This window comes from Chiloscyllium plagiosum, unplaced genomic scaffold (assembly GCF_004010195.1).
Source record: "Chiloscyllium plagiosum isolate BGI_BamShark_2017 unplaced genomic scaffold, ASM401019v2 scaf_15145, whole genome shotgun sequence".
NCBI classification, from domain to species: Eukaryota; Metazoa; Chordata; class Chondrichthyes; order Orectolobiformes; family Hemiscylliidae; genus Chiloscyllium; species Chiloscyllium plagiosum.
In genome coordinates this window covers 33,991-58,932 of record NW_025215017.1, presented here as the reverse complement: position 1 = coordinate 58,932, position 24,942 = coordinate 33,991, and the positions used below count along the sequence as shown (strand labels likewise).

Below are 24,942 nucleotides of genomic sequence, written 5' to 3'. Positions count from 1 at the left end.
TAAATATTTTGCATCAGTCTTGACTGTAAAGGAAACAAAACATTTCTGTAATAGGTATAAATCCAGAGGTGGAGGGGAGAGAGAAGTTTACCAAAATTGCAATTATGACAGAAGAGGTACTACTCAAACTGATGGAACTGTGGGCTGACAAGTTTCTGGACCCAGCCGCACTTCAGCCAAGGGTCTTAAAACAGATTTAAAAACAGAAATTACTGGAAAAGCTCAGCAGGTCTGGCTCTGTGGAGAGAAATTACAGTTAACATTTCGGATCAAGTGACCCTTCCTCAGAACTTCCTCCTGTTAAAATAGATTGCTTTAGAGACAAATATTTTCAAAATTCCATAGATTCAGAAAAGCTGCCATTGGATGGAAAGAAGTAAAAAGAATTCCTCGTCAAGAAGGAATGGAGGCAGAAAACAATTGCTTGATATCTGTCATCGGAAAGGTGTTAGAATTGATGATTAAAGAGATAATAGCTGCATACTTTGAAAACCTCAAGGTAATCAGGAAGAGACAGCCTGGTTTTATGAAAGGGAAATCACGTTTAATCAACTTTGGAATTATTTAATAGAGTAACATACAATATGGATAAAGATGAGCCTGTAGACAAGTATTCTTGGATTTCCAAATGGCTTCTGGTGAGCTGCCACTCAAAGACTTATTGCAGAAAATCAAAGCTCATGCGTTATGGGGTAACATGTAAACATGGATAGCAGATTGACTAGATGGAAGAAAACAGAGATTATACATAGATGGTACTTTGGAGAAAGTGAGGACTGCAGATGCTGAAGATTAGAGTCAAGAGTGTGGTGCTGGAAAAGCACAACAGGTCAGGCAGCATCTGAAGAGCAGGAAAATCAACGTTTTAGGCAAAAGCCCTTCATCACAAATGAGCTGGGAGCCTCAGGGATGGAGAGATAAATAGGAGGGGGGGGGGGGGGGGGGGTATGAGGAAACTGGTGAAATCCACATTGATGCCGAGTGGTTGGAGGGTCCCAAGGTGGAAGATAAGGCTTTGTGTGATTGGCAGGATGTGATTAATGGAGTCTGTGCTCAGCTGGGGTCTCAACATTTTACCATTTCAGTAATTGACTTAGACGAGGGGAGCAAAGGGTTGGTAGCTAAATTTGCAGAGAACACCAAGCTAGATCAGGAGTTATGTTGTGTAGAAAATAAGGAAGTTACAGCTGATATGGATAGTTTGAGTGAGCAAAAATCTGGAGTTAGAGTATAACATAGTAAAATGTGAAGTTGTTGACTTTGGTAGGAAGAATAAAAAAGCAGAATATTACCTCATTAGAGAATCACTGCAGAAATCCAAGGTGCCAAGAGATTTATGTGCTCTGGGGCATGAGTCATAAAAAAATTATATACAGGTACTATTCATCATCGGGAAGGATATGGGATGCTACCCTTTATTATGAGAGGAATTGAACATCAAAGTTAAACAAAGGACGTTAGGCTTCAGTAATGCAAGGCATGGGTGAGACAACATCTCAAACGCTTTTGTGCAGTTTTGGTCTTCTTATTTAAGCAGAGATGCAATTGCAATTGAAGCAGTTCTGACATGGTTTACAGATTGATACCTAGAATGAGTGTGTTGTCTCATGAGGAATAGGTTGGACAAACTGAGGGCATTTCCACTGGAGTTTAGAAGAATGAGGGGTGACCTGATTTATGCATATAAGATCCTAAAAAGGTCTTGACAAGTGGAGTTGGAAACAATATTTTCTCTGTGATCAGTACAGAACTAGGGGGCACTGTCTTAAAACTAGACATCAACCTTTTAGGGTAGAGATGAGGAGACTATTGTTTTCCTCTGAGATTGAGATACTTTGGAACTCTGCCTCAGCAATCTGTGGAGGCAGGGTCATTGAATATTTTTAAGATAGAGGTGAATAGTTTTTTTGTTAGGCAGGGGAATTAGGGGTATTAAGGGCAGGCAAGAACACAACAGATCAGCTATGAACTTACTAAATGGCACAGCAAGCTTGAGAGGTTAAATGATCCACTTCTACTCCTACTTTGAATGTTCATATGGAAGTTGGAAGGATAAAGAAAATATAGTGAGAACAAAAGAGAAAAAAACAAGAGTGGATTTAAACACAAAGATAAACATTTTAAATTGGAAATATTGAGGGACTGGCACCAACGTAGCTCAAGAGGAACATAAATTTTGAATGGGTTCATGAAAAGTTGTGAATAGGCAGCCAGCAGGGAAACTTTGGAATAATCAAGTCTGCAGATGACAAAGGCATGGATGATTGTTTTAAGTGGGGTGGGATGAGGTAGGGCACAGTTGTATGATGTTATGCAGGTGGAAGCAGTTTTGTAGTAGAAAGGATGTGGTGCCAGAAGAGGAGCTCATGGACACAAAATACCTCAGAAATATCAAAGTGAAACTCCAGTGTCTTCCCTGGTAATTCCTTTGAAGTGTTTTTCCACATTCGATGCATATCCACTTGAGGTGGGTCACTATGCTGATTAGATGGTAGGACCAGACTTGCAGACCGACAGACTACTAACTTAAGAATGTTTAAGGCTTCTTTCCAGTGGGCACTCTGTAAATGCAAAGTAAACATTAGTTAATCAAAATTTTATAAAATTACACATGATCACCAGATCTGTAATCTAAACTGGTATAACGCTGACAGCTTTTCCATTTTAATTAATTGTTCATATGTCAATTTGTGTTGTGTATTTTTCCCCGGCGATTTTCTCTATTTCAGTCCCTTTCTGCAATGGGAGTTTAAATCTTTCATCAAAAACAGACAGGAACTTCAAACCTGCATATTCAAACCTGCAGCCTCTAGCAGCAAAAACGACAAGGCAACAGGTGCATAGCAGCACTACCACCTGTAAGTTCTTCGCCAAGCCATACAACATCCTGATGTAGAAATGTGTTACTATTCCTTCACTGAGTTCCCAAAAATCTTGGAACTCTCTTCCCAACTGTACTATGGATGTACCTACAACTCAAGAGCAGTTCAAGAAAGCAGCTCACCACCACTTCTCAAGAGAAATTAGAGATGGGCCACAAATCCTGGCCTATCCAACGTGTTGAGCCTCCCACGAGCAATTAAAAACAAATGTACAAAAGTGAGTGTGAAGGTCAATTTTCTGAATATTGTGCATGTGTAGTTGGCGAGATTAAGGCCTTGGGAAAGTGTCCAATGAAAGGCACAGTAACCTTAAAAACATTATTGTCTAGTGCTTAATTTATATAACCACAGCTTTGACTAATATTTTCATGAGCTTCAAGACTGTCACAATTTAATTAGATCCGAGGACAAACTATGTAGATTTGCAGTTACAATTCTTAGAATTATTTAGCTACTCTAATGGATGGGAGTCAATTTCCCTACCCAAAGTCATGAAGTTCTCAATGACATACTTGGAATCCAACTGCTATATTCATGTTCGCTAAATAAGGAACTTGCTAGGGATTTCCTGTTAGGTACAGTTTAAAAAACAAAGATCTAGGGGCTCCTGAGACACAGTGATAGTGTCCCTACCTCTGAACCAGGAGATCTGGATTCAAGTCTGACCTGCTCCAGAGGTGTGAATTAACATCTCTGAACAGGTATGATTAAAAATAAGTCTAAAAATAAGGTCAAGACCAAAAGAGAACATTTAATAGCAAGTATTTACATCACTTTATGTTCCCAAAAGGAACGTTCGGGCATGTGGAGACCTTCTTTCCTGCCAGACTCTCCCTGTACTTTATCATTCACACTGGAAGCAGCCATGGCTACACCAATTTCTGGAGGCCAACCATGTTCAGAAGCACAAAGGAAGATGACATCAATCAAATGTCGTCCCTGCTTTTATGTTGCCTAATATCTTCCTTCCTCAGGAAAGTATTGTTGCCTTCCATTTCTTCATTTTTCATTGCTGTCAGATCATTATTGGACAACTGACTCTACTTATTGCAATGTTTTATGGCATGCAGAAAAACGTGTCATTTTGGTTACTTAAAAACCAGCCTGAGCATGTTTGATCAGCATTCTTGCCTGGGTATTGGATTCATTTTATATAATCTCAATCTTATTTCATAGTATGCAAATTCATCATGCCCAGCAGTTAAACATTCAGTCTTCCTTTTTAGAGCCTGAATAAGTTAGACAATCACTACTACCTGTGGCCAAGTGGACATCGATGTACAATTGATGACAGAGCTATTTTGTTTTGAAAAAGAATTTTTTTTAAAAATCTCTTCATCATGAACAATTGCATGAATTTGTTGATTCAATTGGCCTGTTTCTGTACTGTAGGTTATACATAATTCTCTGAAACTGTTACTCATAGCAATATTTGATACCGAATTTCTTTCGCCAGTTTGGGGTAATCCTGTAAACTGGTGCAGATATCTATCTGAACTATGTAAATACTCACGTTTAGGAAAGTTGGGCAGAGTCAGATCAAAATCTCATCCTGGTAAGTATCCACTGTCATTGTGGCAAGGAGAAAATTCAAGCCAACACCTTAAATTCACTTTACCAACTGCTTTCACTAATGATTAGTTTATTATAGCTAATTGAAAACAGCCTAAAATCCATGTTATCTGCATTGATAAGCCCTTAATTAAGTAGCAGGTAATACCAGATTGTCAGTTATAAACCTTCCTTACAACATGGAAAATCCACAACATCACTACGAGTAACAACAAAAAAAAAACATGTCAATATTTTACCTGAATAAATTTTTCAATGATCTTCAGGACTTCCATGTTAAGTTGTTTTACAGGTATAGATGATAAATCTACATGGCTTAGAAGACTGTGAATGATCTGCAGTAATGACTGTTGCATGCTGGGAAGACCTTTATCCAACAACTGTTAGGTCAAACGTGCATTCATTAGTTCATTTCAAAGTTGACTTAACTTTCATGTTGTTAAGCCAGGACATTAATGTAAATTAATACTGAATACTGTAAATAAAAAGTATGTCATGTGTATAAACATTAAATCTAACATTTTCCTGAATAAAATCAAAACATTTTTGGAGGATTCATGAGTAAATCTGAACAATGGATTTAGAAGACCTCAATTTGGATCTTGAAAAACTAAATCTGCATTCTGAATTCTATGGCTGGGTAAAGTCAAAACAATGGAAGTTCTACTTCATGATTTTATACAAAGAAACTTTGCCGTGTGAGAATAGAGAATCTTTTTGTCTAAGGAGAGTGAATAAGATCTGCTATCATTCCATATGCTGTTGGATGTGAATGAAATCACCATTAAAGTGTATTGTTAGGTGTTAAGGTAGATGTTGAATAATTCTCCCATAAATCATTGGACTCAAAATTTCAAAACTTACTAAGTTTGGACATTTAACAAATTAAATTGTGATCAATTAAGGTCTGGATCAATTGATTTACTACTCATCATTTAAATGCACATGTTATATTAATAAAGAGAAAATTTCTCCAAACGTAGAACAAAAAGAGTAAAAGTTAGAAATATAAAGCAGGGCAATCTGGAGAGAGAGATAAAGTTGTTTACAGAACTATTCCATACAAGAGTTTGGAAAGATTTAACTATGTATTTTGTTTACAATTTTTTCAGTTTTATTTCATGTGAAACAAATTCTGAACGCAGAACTGAACAATGTACATCTAAAGAATCCAAAATAACAATAGCAAAAATATGTACAATACACACCTCCGCCATGTATGTAACCAAGTTCAAAGTAATTTCAGCAAAGGACTCATGGAGGTAACGACAAACAACATTCACCCATGTAGCACAGTCTCGTGTATAGCTGTGTGTCTTATACAAAGTCATTACATGTGCTAAGTTGGAAAGCTTAGGGTTCTTTTCTTCCATACAGACCTATCAGAAAAGTAGTACAAAATGTTATATATTTTGATCTTAAAACATTATTGTTAAAAAATCTGCATTTTAAATTTTAGCACACAAAGGACAAACCTGAGCTATGCGATCTGCAGAATCCTTGCAGAACTGGGTAGGGTTATCAAAGTGCTGAATCAGATGTGGAAGAAGGCAGAGAACATTCAAGGGAAATCCTGAAATAGACAAGTAATGGAAAGACAATTGAAGTACAATCTTAATCTGATTCATTTCTAAAGCTAATTTATTGGGCTGTCTTTTTAAGCTTTTTGCAAGGCTGCGCACATGCACTGTTTGTCTGAACATGATTTGACAGGTACTTTTCTGGCTGCCATACATTTACTCAGCAATGTGAAAACACTGCCAAATTAAATCTCAGTCACTTCTTGTTTCTGACTTGGAGGCGAATGGCAAGAAATATTTTGTATAAAACTCATGACAAAATTCTGGTCCTGTCGCATCACGATATGGGGTAATGGGAGAGAAATGTTCACATGTGCAGAAGCATAACAGTTATAAATATCTAGCAAAATACACAAAAATAGGAGTAGGAGTGGACTATGTACCCCTTGAGCCTGATCCATCATTCAAAACTATCATGGACAAATCTTCTTGGGCTTCAACTGTACTTTTCTGCTCGTCCTTGGATTCACTGAAGCACCAAACATTCATCTATCCAAGCCTTAAATGTATTTGATGATGGACATTCCACAATCTTTCATGGGAGAGGATTCCAAAGATACTCAGCCCTTTGAATGGAAAAATTTCTTATCTCCATCTTAAATGAACAGATTCCTTAAATCTAAATGAAAATATTCCTAAGCTCATCAAGGTCCCTCGGAATTCTGTTTGTTTCAACAAGATTGCTTCTCATTCTTCTACAGAGCCAATTTGCTTAACATCCTGTCATAGGACAACCTTCTCATTCCAAAGACTAATTTAGTAAACCTTTGCCACATTACCTCCATTGCAAGTATATATTTTCTTAAATGTGGAGACCAAAGCTGCACACAGTACTTTAGATGTAGTGTACAATTCTAATTGGTTTATGTATTCCTAAACTCCAATCCCTTTGCGATAAAGACCACTACATGGCACTTGTCTCCTTAACTGCTTGTTGTACCTACATGGTAAGTTTTGCATTTCTTGCACAAGCACATTCAAAAATTGTTTTCCAATTCTAACAATCAAAGTGAGTAAATTCACACTTCTCTGTACTATCATCCATCTGCCATTTTGTTGTCCAACCACTTAACACCACATGTTTATATTTATTTGCAGCCTTTTTTATATGCTGCCCAATGCTTACCTTTCTACCTGGCTTTGTATCATCAGCAAACTTACACTAAAAGACTGATGTTAATGTATCTAAGTCCTCAATATAAAATGTAAATAAATGCCTCACAAGCATTGACATTGGACACTCCACTATTTAGGGTTTGACAACTTAAAAGTACCCCATTTATGCCCACTCTTTTCTCCTGGCTATTAAACAATCTTTCATCAAAGCTAATATATTACGTTTAGTTCCAAGAGCCCTTAGCTTGCCTATTAACCTTTTGTGCATCATTTCTTGAAAATGCTTTTTGCAGAAATACTACATCATCCCATTTACCTACCTTACTAAATACATCCTCAAAGAACTCCAATCAATTTGTCAAACAGAATTTCTCTTTAGCAAAATAACATTTACTTGTTCTAATCATACTATACTTCTCTAATGAATTAGTGTATAATTCTTTGATAATAGATTTGAAAACTTTCCTGACAACTGATGTATAGCTAGCTGGCATGTAGCTCTGACTGAGCCTAGGCTAATCGGCGCAGAGCTCTCTCAGATGTTAGGCTAAATTACCTGTAGCCTACTGATTTCCTAGAATGCATTTAAGTACATAAGTTAAATTTCATACACAGTACTTTACATTAATGCAGTAATTAAATTCTCTAGTGAATTTCTTCCATTTGTTGCTGTACTCTATGGTTGTGATTTTTAAGAACAGCAGTAGGCCTTTCAACCATTGAGGTGAAAACAATGACTGCAGATGCTGAAAAACAGATTCTGGATTTAGAGTGGTGCTGGAAAAGCACAGCAGTTCAGGCAGCATCCGAGGAGCAGGAAAATCGACGTTTCGGGCAAAAGCCCTTCATTAGGACTTTTCCCGAAACGTCTGACCTACTGTGCTTTTCCAGCACCACTCTAATCAAAGCTGTTTTAGTGTCTGGCACCTCTGGGAAAGTTAAGCCCCTTATAACTGAAAATGTTGTGGGAACGCAAGCAATCAGAAGGATTACTCCTTGTTTTTACCATGTGTGAAGGTGGGCTGCATAGAAGGCCAGCCTTTGCACACTGGCACTGTATAGAAAGTTTCAAAAGCAAGCATGACACATAAAATAAGCCTATCACCTCTGCCACACACCCGATAGCCTCTCAAAACCTTGATGCCATCCTGATCTCATGTACTCAATCCCCACATCCCCTCATATGAATTATGTTACCTCATTACCCATAGTTCTTCATACCCATGTTATGCCTCTGTCGCTTCTGCTTGGCTCCTCACCTTCAGGCATTCTACAGCCATGTACACAACCCCATGTACATTTACTAGCCCTATGTTAAGTTTGTGTCATCCCATGCCCTTCTACCTATCACTGCTTGCTGTTATACCTACCATATGAACTGATCTAGCACTCACCAAGGGCACACCTCAGGATTCATGCAGAGACAAAATACAGTTTTATTAAATAAAGTTCCAAAAGTATATTGCACACTTCACAATAATATGCTGATTCATTAAAACCATTTTTTGAACTACATGTTTTATAAGATTAATTTTTTTTTCCAGTGCTACTATTTCTTTATAACAAGCAGCATTGGAATTAATTTATAGCCATACTTCAAAGAGTCTATAAAGACTTGGAGTTGTCAATGAAACTGAAATGTCAGTCACCCTACTGTTATATTGGATAGTTGTGAAGTCAGTCATGCAGCAATGATTCTGTAATGGAAACCCTCATACCTACGGCAACAGATGAAGTGAAATAGCAAGCAATTATGTTTTCCTTAACACTACAGATTCTTTTTCTCAAAGATTTAAAAGACAGGCCTTTTAAATGCCTTGATAGATGCCTCTGGCCATTGCATGTGTTAGGTCCTTGAACTTTGGTGGGTCCTTTTGATATCTTTGACAGTTTCAACAGTTTATTCTGATGGGTCTGCTGGCAGTTCCAATTATTGTGAAAGTTAATGAGCTTATGCATCTTTTACGTACATTCATTCCTACTTCTAATCATGTCAAAACACACCTAACCTTCCTAAATTTAGCCAAGGATCATATTCCCTTTCCAAATGGGAAACCTGGCCATCCAAAGAAAGGTTCAAAGTTCAGACCTGCTCTTACAAGTTTTGCTCTGCACATTTTGGGTTTCACATTCCTGCGTTACCAAAATCTGGCTTGAGTAGAGACAACTTATGATTTAAGTGGTCAGCTGCTTCCGTGAAATGCACAAGATAGATCAGACCTGACCTTGTTTTTCTTGCCTCTGGGAAAATAATGAAAAGGCAAAAATCAGGCCTAAACCCAGATTGTTGTGAACCGAGTCTGTTTATAAAGGTTTTGCCTGCATAGGTTTTGTGTTTAAACTCTAACAGCTCGATCATGAAATAAAACAATGCAACAAGAGACATCTATAAAATCTACTCTTACATTTTTTAAAGTATTTCCAAATTAACAGATCTAGACTTTTAGCCACTTTTGAGCTTTCAGATTTTTTGGAGCCTTAATGGTTACTGGATGAAATGTCAATAAATATTCAATTTATGAATACTGAAGTGGGCAGCATATTCAGTTAAGTATATATACAAAACTAAATATGATCATTATAGTTTCTTTTAGGAGGTTGTTTTACATATGTGCCAGTACCTGTGTAACAGTAGATACTAGAATACACAATAGGTACTTCTATTTACTATAAAAGTTTTTATGTCTTGACCCTCCATGATATGTAGATTACCCAATTTTTCCTGCAGTAAATTTGTGTGATTTTAAATGTTGTATTTTTGAAAATATAATCACAATGTCTGCCTGTTTCTCTAAAATGCTAAGTAATTTATTTCAGAAATATATTAATTTTCTCTAATTATCATGACTGTCATGATTTCCTACTGCACCCAGTTTATTTGTTTATTTGTGAAAACAGAAGTGATTCTTTAAGACCTTGGCTACTTTCACAGTATAGGAGAATCGACGTTTCGGGCATAAGCCCTTCTTCAGGAATAAGCCCTTCTTCAGGCTTATGCCCGAAACGTCGATTCTCCTGTTCCTTGGATGCTGCCTGACCTGCTGTGCTTTTCTAGCAACACATTTTCAGCTCTGATCTCCAGCATCTGCAGTCCTCATTTTCTCTTACTTTCACAGTATAAACATGTAAGCTGAAAGTCGCTGGCGACATTGTTAGCTTATCATCACAATTTCACAGGAAGTAAAATTGTGGGGTAAAAATGGGTGATGCCAGATTTGCAGTCAGTTACACACCTATGGTTACCAATCCTATAGGATTGTCCTGGAATCTCCAGGAATTAGCTACTCATTCCTTGGAACTGTTGAAAGCAATCTAGGAGAATAATAATTATACTTTTATAAGGGGCATTATATTTCATTTCACTTGAATTTCATTTACAAGATATATATATATATATATGGGGGAAATTTAAGTACAAAGTCATGTAATAAAACAAATCACCCAGTTTCCTTTCCATTAACTCGTAACGGAACAGGAAATCAGACTGGATGTATAATAGAAAGGTTATCCAATTCTGCCCACTTTGCACCCCTGCTAAAGTTTAATTTGAACTTTGAAAGAGGTTTAGAAGTGTTTTCCACCAGCATGTGAAACTTGATATACCTCTCTGTTGGACAGTTTTAGAAAAACTTCTAAACATTCAGATACTACTTTCTTACATCAAGTTATTTTGTTTCTATGTTCAAATCCTCTTTTTGTTTCAAGCTTTCTTCTGTAAAATATTATGGCTAACCTGATCAGTTGCAATTTTCTTGCTAACTTGCTGTTTAGTATTGTCCTTAATCTGATTTGTATCCATGGCCCTCCAAATATGAATATCATCCAATTATTTGTAAAATACACTGTGGAGACAGTTAATTAGATTTTCTCTTACCCAGTTAACAGTGAAATTATTGTAAGAAAATAATTATTGCTAAGAAAATCAGAACTAGCTTCTCCATTGCGCAAAACATTAAACCCAGTATCGCATGTCAGTTATTTAATAGAAAATCACCAACAGATGAAAAATTGCCCTTTATTGTTGCTTAGCCTTATTTAAACATGACCAAGAATTTTCCTGTAAAAAATCAGCAAAAATTAAAATCATGCAGCAAATAAACGTTATTACAATATAAAAAGCTAAAACCATTTTCAACTAGTTCTATAGTGCCATTTCACGATTACAATTATTCCACGTATTTACCTATCGCTTGTGTTAAATCGATCACGGAGATTCGAGAGACAGGAGTCAGTTGGCTGAAGAGTTGTAGAGTTAGGTCTGTAGTGGATATGGATGTAAATCCTTTTAGCAGTAGCTGCTGTAATCCTGAGAAGTTTGTCCATTTCAGCTGCCCTTGTAGTTTTTCAAGTTTCTCCCTAGTTTCAGTCTTATCCAAAGGAAGATGAACCAGAAGTTTAGTTAACAACCGCTGTGCCATTTGGTATTCAAATTCAAAGTCTGACTCCATCAGTGCTACAGCAGACCAGAAAACAGTGGCCAAAAGATTCATGGGATTATTAATATTAGTTGGATCAATTATGCTGTCCTTAAGAGAGGATGAGCTTCGGGTTTTTGACACAATGGCTTGACCATTTGCCTGGATGCGGTCCAAAGTAGCACTACGTGGAGGATCAGAAGATCTGTCTGAAACACCAAACTTTTTTGGCACAGAAAAGCTTCGTTGATGTCTGCTGCGTTCGGTAGTAATTCCACCACTGTTCAATATGCCTGATGTTAGATTTAGCTGCCCAGTGCTCTTACAACTTGATGCTAGTTTGGTATTCATCATGAAATCAGGAGAGGATGATCTGATTAAAAGCAAAATATGAAATTAACACAGCATAATTCAGACAGAATGATTCCAGGTGCCTTAAGCAATTCTGACTGCAACAAATGTTCATTTTTTACACTTGCATTACTTCATAAACTGTAAGTAATTCTGCTTTTTATTTTAACTTGTAAAAATTAAAAAGATGAATTGCATTGTCGGGACCTCCCTTTTAAAGAATAATGGCTGAAGCGGATAAGTTTCTTTTCGCTTCTCTAGTCTGCATCTCCACAGAAATTAATTGAGCTCCATAATACTATTTTGTTCTGTAACCTCACTAGCTTTTCCTTAATTCTATCATGAGTATTCACTATTACAGCAGCTCTATTTTTCAAAATTGTGAGTTTAAAAGTTAGGGTTAATTATATTTCTTCATAATGGAACTTTTAGGAGTATTAATACTTAAACTTATTACTTACGATTCAAGTTCTACAAGAACCTGCATCAAATTTCAGGTACGTTATTCCAGGAAGGAACTTAGAAAGGAAAGTCCCAAAAATGTTCCTAGTACTGAAAGGCTTTATTTATGAGGGGAAAGACAGAAAGGAAGGCCAAGAGCTGATATAATGGAGCTATTCAAAATGATCTAAGATCAGTTGAAGTAAAGTTACTATTACTATTGAAAACTATTTTCACTGGACAATAAGTTAGTTAATCAAGGTCATCAATTTAAAATGTTCTACAAGACAGTAAAGGAAGAGATTACAATATTTTTTCCCCCACAATGCAGAAGAGGCCCACTAAGAGATTATTGAAAATAGCACCATCAGGACTAATTTTGGTTTCAAAGTACAGATTACCAGGAGGTCCATCAGCCTGTTGAGTTTTTGAATTTAAAGAAAGCGGATAAATATTTGTAATATATCTAATTTTAAAGTAAATTAGGTAAATTTGGATGGATTAAGCTGATCATTGACAGGATTGTCTCATTTCGGCCCATGATTACAGTCATCTAGAACAGAAACCTGTGACCTCCTGAAGTAAGGAAACCTGTCAGAACTTCTAGGAATCAGGCAGCTGGTGGACTTTCTGGAATTAAGATCTGTTGATCAATCTAAAGCTAAAAGCTCCAAAACTCAGCAGCTCTACAACAGAGCATAGCTGCTGCCAGGCATCACACCCTTGGATTCCCAGATGGAAGATTACTCCTGGGGGATGACTGTTTGAAGGTCCTTTCTATGGGAGATAGGGAACAGGCTGCTTAGAAATGAGGGCATATGGGTATCTCTCAGATGCCATCCATCTAGCCTAGATAGAGTCTGCAGTCTTGCACAAATTGCTGTAGGTTGAAGGATTCCTCTTTTCCCACAACAAACTGAGAGCCTGACTATACTGGTTAACTAGTTATGCAGGCTGATGTTTTCTTGTCCTGCCTGGAGCTGAAGTGTTTGCAGCACAATGCCCTTAAGTACTCAATTATTAATCATTTATAGGTCTCAATTGGATTGTCCCATTTTGGCCCATGATCACAGTCATCTAGGATAGAAACCTGTGACCTCCTGAAGTAAGGAAACCTGTCAGAACTTCTAGGAATCAGGCAGCTGGTGGGTTCATATAATGGAGCTAATCAAAATGATCTAAGATCAGTTGAAGTAAATTCATTAGTAATAGTAACAAGTCAAACTTGAGCATTCCCATTATAACTTAATTTGTGGTGGCAGGAAGGCAACAAGTTTATCCTTGATGCCAAACATTCCAATATTTTCCAATTTACCTATTTTCTTAGAGAAGAGCTAATTGAGATACGCAAAATGCTAAAGGGGATTGTTAAAATAGATACTGAAAGGATGTTTCCTCATGTGGGGCAATCTAGAACAAGTGGTTATAGTTTTAGGAGAAGGAGTGACCAATTTAAAACAAATGATGAGAAATTAAAGGATAAATTAAAGGATAAATATCTCAAAGGATAAATTGTGGAATTCACTATCCCAGACGTTAAGTTGAAGATAGATAGATAGATGTTTAATCAGTAATCATTGAAGGGTTACGGAGAGTGGCAGGAAAGTCAAGTTGAAACTGAAATGTGACCAGCAATGATCATATCAAAGGGTGGAGCAGGCTTGAATTGCCTTCTCCAGCCTCTAGGTTTTATGTTCATCTTCCGTCAGTCACACAAGTCACACCCCTTTCTCCCAAGTCACACACTTGATGTAACCACCTACCAGACTCCAATGGTACACCTGACTTTCCCAGCCATTCACTGTCCTACCCAGCCAGGAAACCTGAAGGTTTCTTGACTGTCCTCCACACCACCTTCAATGACCAACTCTCATTCCTCTCCTCCCAAGCCAATCTCTCTCCAAAACCCTCTGTGTTCCTATCTGGTAGTCTCACTACTTTGCCTCTAGGTGTTGGACTGAGTTCATTTGCTCACATTGTGCTGCTCCTCCAATAACTGACTGACTGTTTCTCGCTCACATTTGCTTTTGTTAGGTTCACCAGTGAGTGACTAGATTGGGGGGCGGCACAAGCTTGTCAGTTGGGTGGTCAGTGAGTGGAAAAACTGACCTTTGACCGGGGAAGCTCTTTTCAAAACCTTCCAGTTACGCTTATTTGTGATTTGAACAAAGGGTCAGGGGTCACATTGGAGCCCTTGGTACCTGCTGAACAATCCAGATATACCCTTTGAAACTACCCTGTCCACTCCCAGCACTCTGTCAATAGCAGTCATATTATGGCTTTACGGTATTTTTATTTGAGACAAAATTATGTATTTAAATATGGAAAGCAGGCTGCTGATTTCAGCTTGAGTTTGTTGGGAGGTGATGGGTTGACCCCTGATCCATTTTACCTACTGCCCTCCCCCAATAAAAAACAAGCTCATTCGGGATACCTAAAATCCAGTCCTACATATTTCTGCAACTTTAAGATAGATTATGTTGACAACAAGGCATAATCTGGGAGATATGAGGGGAACCTCGCACATGAGTGCAAATGACAAGAATGATGTATCTGCATCCATCTTCAGCCAGAAATGCCATGTGAATGATGCACTGTGAATTCTTTCTGAAGTCCAAAGACAGTCTTCAACCAATTCAATTCCTTCAAATGAAATATCAAGCAACTTCTGAAGGCATTGAATACTGAAAGGCTATGGGCTTTGACACCATTCTTAAAATAATATCCACCACATGTGCTCCAGAACTAGCTGGGCTAATAGCCAAGCTGTTCCAATAGAGCTACAACATTGGTAGGCAGGGCTGCTGCTATGTACCACCTCCAGGAAGTTGATCTGCGTCTGTTATCCATGTTCAGGTTCTCCACTCTCCATACTAGGCAAAATGGACACAGTTTGTTGCAACAAGAAAAACAGGAGAGATTTTCTGTTTTTTTTATTAAAGGAAGTGATTGGTGGCTCTCTGGATTCCCCACTAACCAGCTCATTAAGAGCTTAGAAAGATAATTCTCCCCATCACAGGCCTCGACATTGGTAAAGTGCCGAACAATCGGAGGCCAACACCTGGGCCTAAAGTTAGCTGGTCAAGTCCTATTCCTTAGGTAAAAACAATGACTGCAGATGCTGGAAACCAGATTCTGGATTAGTGGTGCTGGAAGAGCACAGCAGTTCAGGCAGCATCCGAGGACCAGTCCTATTCCTTGGTGGGGGGTTGGGGGGGGGGGGGGGGGGGGTCCAGTGGCAAGAAGGTAAGTATTTTTTTGCCTTCTTTGTGTGGGATGTGGTTGAGGGGGGAGGTGGACTGGAGGCAAGGGCAGGATGGTGGCTTTCAGAGGTCACTTCCTTGACCTCACCTGTGCATCAAATTGCCCCCAAATTGGGTTATTGGAGGTCACATCCCACCAAGGCAGGTACATTACTCCAGTTTCCAGTGGGTAAACTAGCCACCTTTCTCACTTGCTTGTCCAGTGGATGATTGTCATCTTAAGTAGCCTATAACCAACGACTTAAAAGCTTGAGTTGCTGGTGATTTGGGAAAGTCACTAATGGGCTTTCTTGCCCAAGCATTTAATTGCTGAGGTGGTGAGAAGGGGTTTAGTTTCTCTCCAGGACAGACTCAACTAATTATTTATACTTCTTGCCACCTCCAGAGATGGGAAAACCATGCATGGCTTTGCTAACTTAGGCTAATTTCCACTGCACCATTGGCTTAAACTGTTAGGAGGACACAAGTTTAACAAATAAATTGACAACTGCAGAATCAGTTTACTTAATATGTTAGATAATTTTGTCACTGTGAAAGTTGGAAGATAAAATGAGAGATTTTTCTTCCAGATAAATTAGCAATAATGATCCCTTACCCTCTATCTCTGCTTTAGATCTTCCCATCCAGCTTACTGGTTCTAGACAAAACTGCATATAATGACCTGCTCTTTGGCGCCTGCCTATGCCAATTTATTACCAGCCATAAACTTTAATAATCTAAAATGTTCTTTGATAACTAATATTTTGATTGAAACCGTCTTTACAAAGGTACTTTACATTTCCCACATTTCAAAATGCTTAAAATTATGTTGATTTGTAAAGCCATTAGAACAGCTTTCCACATTTCTATTCCTATATATGAAATTACTTGCTTTTAAGAGACGACGCCCCTCTTAATTTTCCAAAACAGCGATGCCAGCAACACTAATGAGGCACTTCCTATTCTTCTATCTGTTCTAGTGATCCCAGAATTAGATACAAAATGGATTTGGATCTTCTCCGCATATCTCTGAATATATTAAATTGGTTGTGTAAAAAATTCAACATGAAGTCACTTCTAGATCAAAGCAGTGTTAAGTAAAGCATTAAACTGAAGTCCTGCTTCTTTTAGCTTTGGAGGAAAATAAATCTTGAAATAACATTCAATATATTCAAAACATCAAAGGTGATGTTGCAAGGAGAAAACAATCTTACCTGGATAGAACAGCTAAAAGATCACTGTTCTTCAAACAATCTGCCAAATTGTCAATGCCTGATTCCAGTGTCAAGAGTGCTTCCATTACATAACCCTGGCATAAGTCATAATAATTTTGAAAATTAGAGTTTTGTAAGTTGAACTTTTGCAAAAGTATACCTTGGCAGATTCCAATGAATTTCTTTTAAAATAATTACACTTGTAAATTAATTGGAATGTTTCAAAATTATATTACTAAGAAAAAATTATTTTATTAGTTCATCAGGAAATTGTTCCCAATAGGGATTGATTACATCTAAAGATGACCCAATGGCCATTTTGGGAGATACAGGGTTCATCTGCTTTTCTTGGGCCTTGTCAGCCCTGGAGTAAAATGGTGCCACTTAAACTTAACAGAACTCTGTCAAGGTAAGTGTTGTTGATCCCATTAGTAAATTTGGGATGGGATTTTGTTACTTTTTAGTAGGGCCACCACACCACCCCAACTGGGCTGGCAATGTGGACTCGGTTGAGTAGGTTGGGGCTGGTTTCTATGGAATTTCAAAGAAAGTGATGTGACTTTATTGAAAGATATAAGACTCTTAGCAGCCTGACAGGTTGTTTCATATTGTTGATGAGTCTAGGACTGGAAAGTATAATCTCAGATCAAAAGATTGCCCACTTAAGATAGAGATGAGGAGGAATTTCTTCTCTGAAAGGGTAATGAATCTGTGGAATTCTTTATTGCAGAAAGCGGTCAAGACTGGTTTATTATGCATATCCACGGCCAAGATATGTTTTAAATCAGTAAGGAGACCAATGAAATAGAGCAATGGCAGGAAAGTGGGTTGAGGATTATCAGATCAGCAATAAGCTCACTTTAGCTTTGATCAGACCCGACTGGTCAAATTACCTATTTTGGCTCCTACATTTTGGGGTCTTGTAGTTAATATAAAATGGGATTTTAAAAAATTGACTTGAATAAGGAACCGCATTCCATTTCATGATACCTAGGTTTATTATACTGAAGAATTCTAAACAAAATTTAAATTTTTGTCTTTGAAGTCTTAGGCCTTTTGTTATTATAAAGCATTATGAAATTCAAATAACATAAATGTAGGAAATAGATTTTTATGCCATTTTGAGGATGAACAGCCATTTTTAAAAGCCTGGCTCACAGACCTTGGAATTTTCCCAAGCTTGATCACTTGATTCGTGGATGAAAATACAGTTTTTAGTCCTGATCCAAACATAATTAATAGCATTATTTGATTTTATAAACACAGGAATGATTAATAAGATTGACAAGATCTGCAAATGTCAGATTTTCAGGCATAAATCTGTCTGAAAAGTGCATAAACTCATCAACTGTTAACCTCCTCAGAACTATCAACAGACTAATCAAAACTAACTGACAAACTGTCACAAGCAACAGTCAAGATGATCTGTCAAACAGGATTGGTCAAGAGGAGCTGTCAAAAACAAATGTCAAAGGGTGTCAAAACATTCAAGGCATTTAGACATCTTGTCCTTTAAATCTCTGAAGAAAATGTCTTGAGTATTGAGGAAAAAAAAGTATTGCCTGCTATTTCACTCCACCTGTTGACATATGCCTTCAGGCTTCTGTTGATGTCTAGCGCTGTTTGACTGATTTCACTAGCACCCATTACCACAGTAGAATGGCATTTTGTGCTTTTATTGACAGCTCCAAGTCATTATGGACTCTGGAAGTGGGATTATAAGTAAATTTCAATGCTTGTTCTTATAATAGAATGTGAATGAAATGTTTGTTATTATAAAGCATTATGAAATTCAAGTAATATAAATGTAGGAAATAGATTTTTATGCCATTTTGAGCCATGGATAACCATTTTTAAAAGTCTGGCTCACGGACCTTGGAATTTTCCCAAGCCTGATCACTTGATTCGTGGATGAAAATACAGATTTTAGTCTTGATCCAAACATAATTAATACTATTATTTGATTTTATAAACACAGTAATGATTAATAAGATTTTGTCATTGAGCAGACTGAACATGAAAATATGAGTTCTTCCTTATACAGAAGACTTGTTAATTTCATGAATAGGATCATAAGGAATGAAATAAGCAAATTGTTAATTGTATATCATTTGGGGATAACTATTTGTAGGTGGTTACTATTTGCAAGACTTGCCCTTGTTCATATATGTAGAAGCCGACTATTGTGGCTAAAATGTGGGCACTAGTTAGAGTTGCATGTTATAATAATATTTCAATAAATTTAATCTATTAAGTGTGCAAAGACAGTTCTGTTGCTTCACTGTCTAGTTGGCTGTTTGTAAAACATTTGATCCATCAAGTCTGTTCTTCTATAAATTCCTTATGAGATTTTTTTTCAAAGGAAGGTATCAGTTTTGGTTTTTGAATAGGTATTTAAATATTCATATAAACTACATGTAATGGAAGAAATGAAAAAGAATATGGGCCAACGTTAGAAACAGCAGCAGGACTGCCAAACTTTCAGTCATTACTCTCTGAAACCGAGAGCAACTTCTGGAGTTTGTACATGTGCTGTTAAATGGAGAAATATAGAAGTTGCTGGCAGTAATTTTACAGTCTCTAAAGGGTGTACAGTGATCGAAGAATGCAATCAATTAAAATTCACTAAAATGTAATGAAATTACACTATTGTGCTCTTTGTCTGTTAAACGCTTAAAAAATTGATGAGATATAATTGGGGTTTCAATGATGTACCATGTTCATAAACACAAGACAGCCTCAGCTGCAGACAATTTGATCAAATATGGAAAGTGTACCTGAACCTCATCACCATGTTCTCCTATAACTTCTACAAGTCTCGACAGGAGGTCAGATAAAGCATGTGCAGACAAAGGTTGCTTCAAAGCTCTGAAGATTTGGAATGAGCGACCTGCATAATGCCTTGAAGAGCTAGAAAGTGCTGTTTGTAGAGCAACTTCACTCAATCGCTGTTCCATACAGCAGCCTACGAAAAATGGAAATGTATTTTTAACAGAATTTTTACAGTGCAAAGGAAGCCATTCAGCTAATTTTGTCTTAATTAGCTTTCTCTTTAATATCTTCATATTTGTCCTAAAGTATGATGCCCAGAACTGGATAAAATACTCTAGCTGGGGCTAAAATGGTATTGCCTTTTTAACTACTATAAAACAGAATGTTAATACAGAAAACTGTAATCAACAACTGACATTATTATTTAAATCAAATAATGTAGAAAAAAATCCACTAATTTCTCATTATTAAAAGGAAAGCCTTGATTTTAATGTGTGGAGCTGAGGAGGCAAGGAAAGAAAACAATTTGCCCTAACCTTAGCAGTATGACTGTTACCTGCATTTTCAGTCAGTTTTCTGTTTAAAACTAATCACTCAGGTTAAACCATAACGAGGATTTCTCAGGAATTTAGAAGGATTTTTAGATAGTGAGGTGAAAGCCTGAGGAAGAGGAGACTTAAAAACAATAATACTTTAAACAGAATGATTATTGGAAGTCGAAGAATTCAGGGTTGAATGTGAACTAGACAATTGCATCAGGAGTATTTAAGTCAGTTCTCTGATCCAAAAGATTCATGGTTAGAGACAAAAAAAAACTGCAGATGCTAGAATCCAAAGTAAACAGGCAGGTGACTGGAACAACACAGCAAGCCAAGCAGCTCTCCACCTCCTGATGCGGCTTGGCTTGCTGTGTTCTTCTTGCCTCCTGCTTATCACAAAAAAAATCATGTCAAAATGGCAGAAAGGAAAAACATATAAGACTTGACTTACAGTATTATTAGGGTAACTAGGTGACCAGTCCCTGTTTTGAGATTAACAAATAACAGACGGACAAAGTATCCCATAATTTTCAACTGATATTTTTGTGCATGTATAATATGAATCGACACATGGGCACTGCACTCTCCTCTGGGTTGGACTGTCAAAGAAGATGATGGCAGCAGATTCAATAATAAATTTTAAAAGGAAACTGAATAGCTACTTCAAGAGGAAATATTCCCATGCATATGAGAAATGAACAGAGTGTGTGATTAATAGTTCTTTCAAAAGAGCTGGTCCAGGTAAAATGGCTAGAATGGTCTCCTTTTCTGCAGAATGATTCTATAATAAACATGAAAATGCATAACAATTGACTTTACATTAATTTTACATTGTTAATTCCAGAAATGTATAGTTTCGGCAAAGTAAAATACCTGATTTTATATCTTTGAATACAAACACAACGTGACGGAGGAAGTTGGTTAATTCTTCGGCACTTTTTGAATTGTTATTCTTTGGAGTAATATCTTCATGGCACCAAAGAGGTCCAAATGGCCTGTAGAAAATAACATTATTCAGCAACTGAACCTACTTAAAAAAATATAGTTCACATCTTGGAATACTGTGATTTGCATTAAGGACTATGTAATCATTCCATTCATAGATATACTGATGAAAAGTACATTTAGAAATTCAAAAACTGTAGCGTTCATTGACTTCATTTATAGCATAAGGACAACACTGAGATGTACTTTCAGTTATCAGTACTTGTAAAAACTGACCATCTTGATTTTTAAAATGCATAGTCATAGATTTTGACTTCAGGGATACCATAAGGAACAGGCTGATTGGCCCCTTGAGCCTGCTTCACCATTCAATAGGATCATGGCTGATCTGATATTTCTCACACCTACTTTTCTGCCCTTTCCCAGTAATCCTTTATCCTCCTACTGGTCAAGAATCTATCTCAGCCTTAAATATACTCAAGGACTCTGCCCCCAAAGCATTCTCTCTCTCTCTCTCTCTCTCTCTGGCAAGGAGTTCCAAAAGCCCTCAACCCTCTGAGAGAAGAAATTCCTGCTCATCTCAGTCTTAGATCGTCACCCCTTAATATTGACAGGCCAGTGTCTAAACTTTTATGTAACCAATTTCCTCAAGGAGTTTATTAGCAACATTAAATTTTAATGACTTTGAGAGCAAAGAAATTATTGGTTTTTTTATCTCTTTTAGCTTTTTGTCCATGTGGTCTGATACCTCTGTAACTAAAATGACAAGAGCAATTCTGCTCCAAGTCATAATCAATTCCCTTAAAATGATGTACAAAAAAAGCAATCTTTGCTACTTTTGGAGTAGTTCTGTTCCTTTAAATACATCCCAGTCTCTTGTAGTGCTGCTCTGAAGGTCGCATTTGTGGGGTTTATGCTGAAAATCCCCAGTAGAACTTAACTCTGAAAAGGCGCATCTGTCCTTGAAATTCAAATTATTCCTCCCAAGTCATTGTTTCTCATTATTATTCAGATTTAATTATGAAACACTAGATTAAGAAAATAATACAACTTTCACCAAAAAATTATACAATTTCAAACATAGGATTTAAATATCTGTTTTAGTGAGAATATTTTCTTTTGGCTGAGATTCTAAAAAGCAATTTAATCAAGCTGTAGATGGCACTGTTCAATTATTTATATACCTTAATGTAATTGTGGGGCTCTTCTATAGGCTTCTTTTAAATTAGATTGCAGGAGCCCAGCATCAAATAAATTCTGACATTAATGCTGCTAAATCTGGTTCTTATAGGCTAGTGACAAACTTGCAGATCCAGTTCTACCTACAGAAACTAGATTCAAACACATAAATTTGGCAATCAATAAGTCAATTTGTAAAGACCAGGGTAACTTGGTTAAAGTAACAGGGGCTATGGAAACAAGCAGGTTAGTAGAGTTAAAGCTATATCAGATCAGCCATGATGTTATGGACTGGTGGAGCTCTTTGGCCTATTCCTATTCCTATGCAAAGAAGGTTTGAGATGATACATTTCAGCAGAAAGAACATGGTGATACAGTTTAAATAAGGGGCACTACCCTTAAAGGTGGACAGGAGCAGACCAAGGTGTATATCACTAAAGGTGGACAGCATAGTTAATAAAGCATACACTATGGTAGGCTTTATTAATAAAAGCATAGAATATGGAAACAAGGAGGTTAAGCTGATTTTGCATGAGACACTGGTTAGACCTTAGCTGGAGTACTGAATACAGTCTGGACACCACCATTTTGGAAGAATGTGATTACATTGGATAGAATGCAGAAGAAGTTTTGAGAATGGTTTACCCAAGGATGAGAAGCTTCAGTTATGAAGACAGATTGGAGAGGTTGGGACTGTTTTCCTTGGACAGAAGGCCAAGAGGAGATTTGACAATTCTTCAAAATCATAAGAGAACTTGATACATAGATAGGGTATTCAATTATTATTTAAATAGATACAATATTCAGGATTTCAGAGAAACAGCAGGAAAATGGCACTGAATCATAATGCTCATTCATAGAGACAGTGCAGGTATGATGGTCAAATGGACTCCTTCTATACCACCACAATTCTGAGATTCTTTGTGACAATTAGTACAACCCAAATATTTTACTGGAACACTTTTCCAACACAAAAGTCCTAATTGCCTTTCTTATACTTTACATTAAATCAAGATGTTTCCCACAGAGAACATAAAATGCATTAAAGATATGGATGGAAAAACTCATTATATTACCTGTTTGCTAAAAACTCAATTAGCTTGTGAGCCTTCTCATCTATTTCAGCTGCAGCTTCAATCTCTTCCATCTCCTGTGAGATTTGAGGAAGGTTCCCACTACTACCAGCAAGGCTGAGACTGGAAGATGTGGAACTTGAGCTTAAACCTGAATCTGGAACTGGAGAGGACTGATACTCTCTTAAGAAGTCAAAACCACCTGATTTAAGTAAACAGGAACATTACTGTAAAAGTCATAACACAAAACACATGAATTTTGCACTGTAAATCTGAACACAAACAGTATTCCTATTTATTCCAAGGTTGCAAACTGCCCTTTTAATCCATCTTGGAACCATTATCCAAAAGATAACACATTAAATAATGAAAACAATTTCAACTATTTGCTCTGCTCAATATATTACCAGGAAATGAACTTAATTAACTAGGAGAAAGCAAGGACTGCAAATTCTGGATATCAGAGTGGAAGAGCGTGGTGCTGGAAAAGCACAGCTGGTCAGGCAGCATCCAAGGAAAAAGAGAATCGACAATTCAGGCATAAGTCCTTCACCGGGATTCCTGATGAAGGGTTTACACCTGAAATGTCGACTCTCCTGCTCCTCAGATGCCGCCTGACCGACTATGCATTTCCATCGCCACACTCTTCGACAATGAACTTAATTAAATTTTAAATTATCAAATTTGAAAATATTTGAGGCTTTGCAAACAGCAAACATACTGACGTCATAACCCAGACTGCCTCTAGCGTCACATCAGTGTAGCTTATTTTTAACCATCCCTGAAATGGATTAAAATGCTACCTTCTCAAGAGGAAGCTAGGATCAGTAATAAACATTGGTCTTGCAAACTAAGATCTCTTCACAAGAAGAAAAAGCAAAATTAGTATGCATTCCACCATATCGCACTTGTGAAACAGTAGCATTACATACAATCTATACCACAAGGTTTTGTTTTCTTTTTGAGTGTCATCTACTGAATAAAATTTTATTTTTATTACATAGGTTACTGAAACCAATGATCAGTGGATATATCAAAACTGAAAGTCTGATGACAAATTCTTAGGATTATAGTCTTGAGTCTGATCTTTTCTATATGTGATATTAATTCTGCAAATCAAGAACATATTTATTTGGAGAATTACCTCAAGCAATTAAACTAGTGGAGATTTGTTTTATTTCAATGTTATCTTTACCTGAACAGAGATATTCTGGTGGGTAAGCTGGTTTTACTGTGAGTGTTTTACTTTCGCTGACTTCTCTGTTAAGCAGAAGAACGGCAGCCACAGATTGGAAATTGTCATTGCATGATAAGGCTATCAAGAGGTGCAAAAGTAATCTTTTGCTGTGTTCAAACACTTCTGGACGATAATGATCAAGACCTTAAAAACAAGATATGAGGAAAATAAATGAAGTACATACTTATCAGAAACAAAAAACAACTGCTACAAAAGCTCAGCAGGTTTGGCAGTATCTGTGGAGAGACATCATAGTTAACATTTCAGGTCCAGTGATTCTTCCTCAGAACGTTGAGTACATACTTATTCTTGGTCCTCAGTTTTTTAGATTAGATTACTTTACAGTGTGGAAACAGGCCCTTCGGCCCAACAAGTCCACACCGA

The 24,942-nt window shown here is 37.1% G+C and overlaps 1 protein-coding gene across 1 annotated transcript in view; it reads right to left on the bottom strand.

Moving 5' to 3' along the window:
* Positions 1-968: 968 nt before the first annotated feature.
* The window catches only part of LOC122548116 (protein furry homolog), a 55,034-nt gene continuing 31,060 nt past the window's right edge, over positions 969-24,942 (bottom strand). The window contains exons 8-17 of the mRNA XM_043686674.1: positions 24,517-24,702; positions 23,325-23,523; positions 20,998-21,119; positions 19,591-19,778; positions 16,814-16,908; positions 11,334-11,938; positions 5,930-6,027; positions 5,663-5,833; positions 4,694-4,834; positions 969-2,561 (exon numbers count right to left, since the gene is read on the bottom strand). Coding sequence (XP_043542609.1) covers positions 2,310-2,561; positions 4,694-4,834; positions 5,663-5,833; positions 5,930-6,027; positions 11,334-11,938; positions 16,814-16,908; positions 19,591-19,778; positions 20,998-21,119; positions 23,325-23,523; positions 24,517-24,702 — 2,057 coding nt within the window. The 3' untranslated portion in view covers positions 969-2,309. The remainder of the gene's footprint in view (positions 2,562-4,693; positions 4,835-5,662; positions 5,834-5,929; positions 6,028-11,333; positions 11,939-16,813; positions 16,909-19,590; positions 19,779-20,997; positions 21,120-23,324; positions 23,524-24,516; positions 24,703-24,942) is intronic.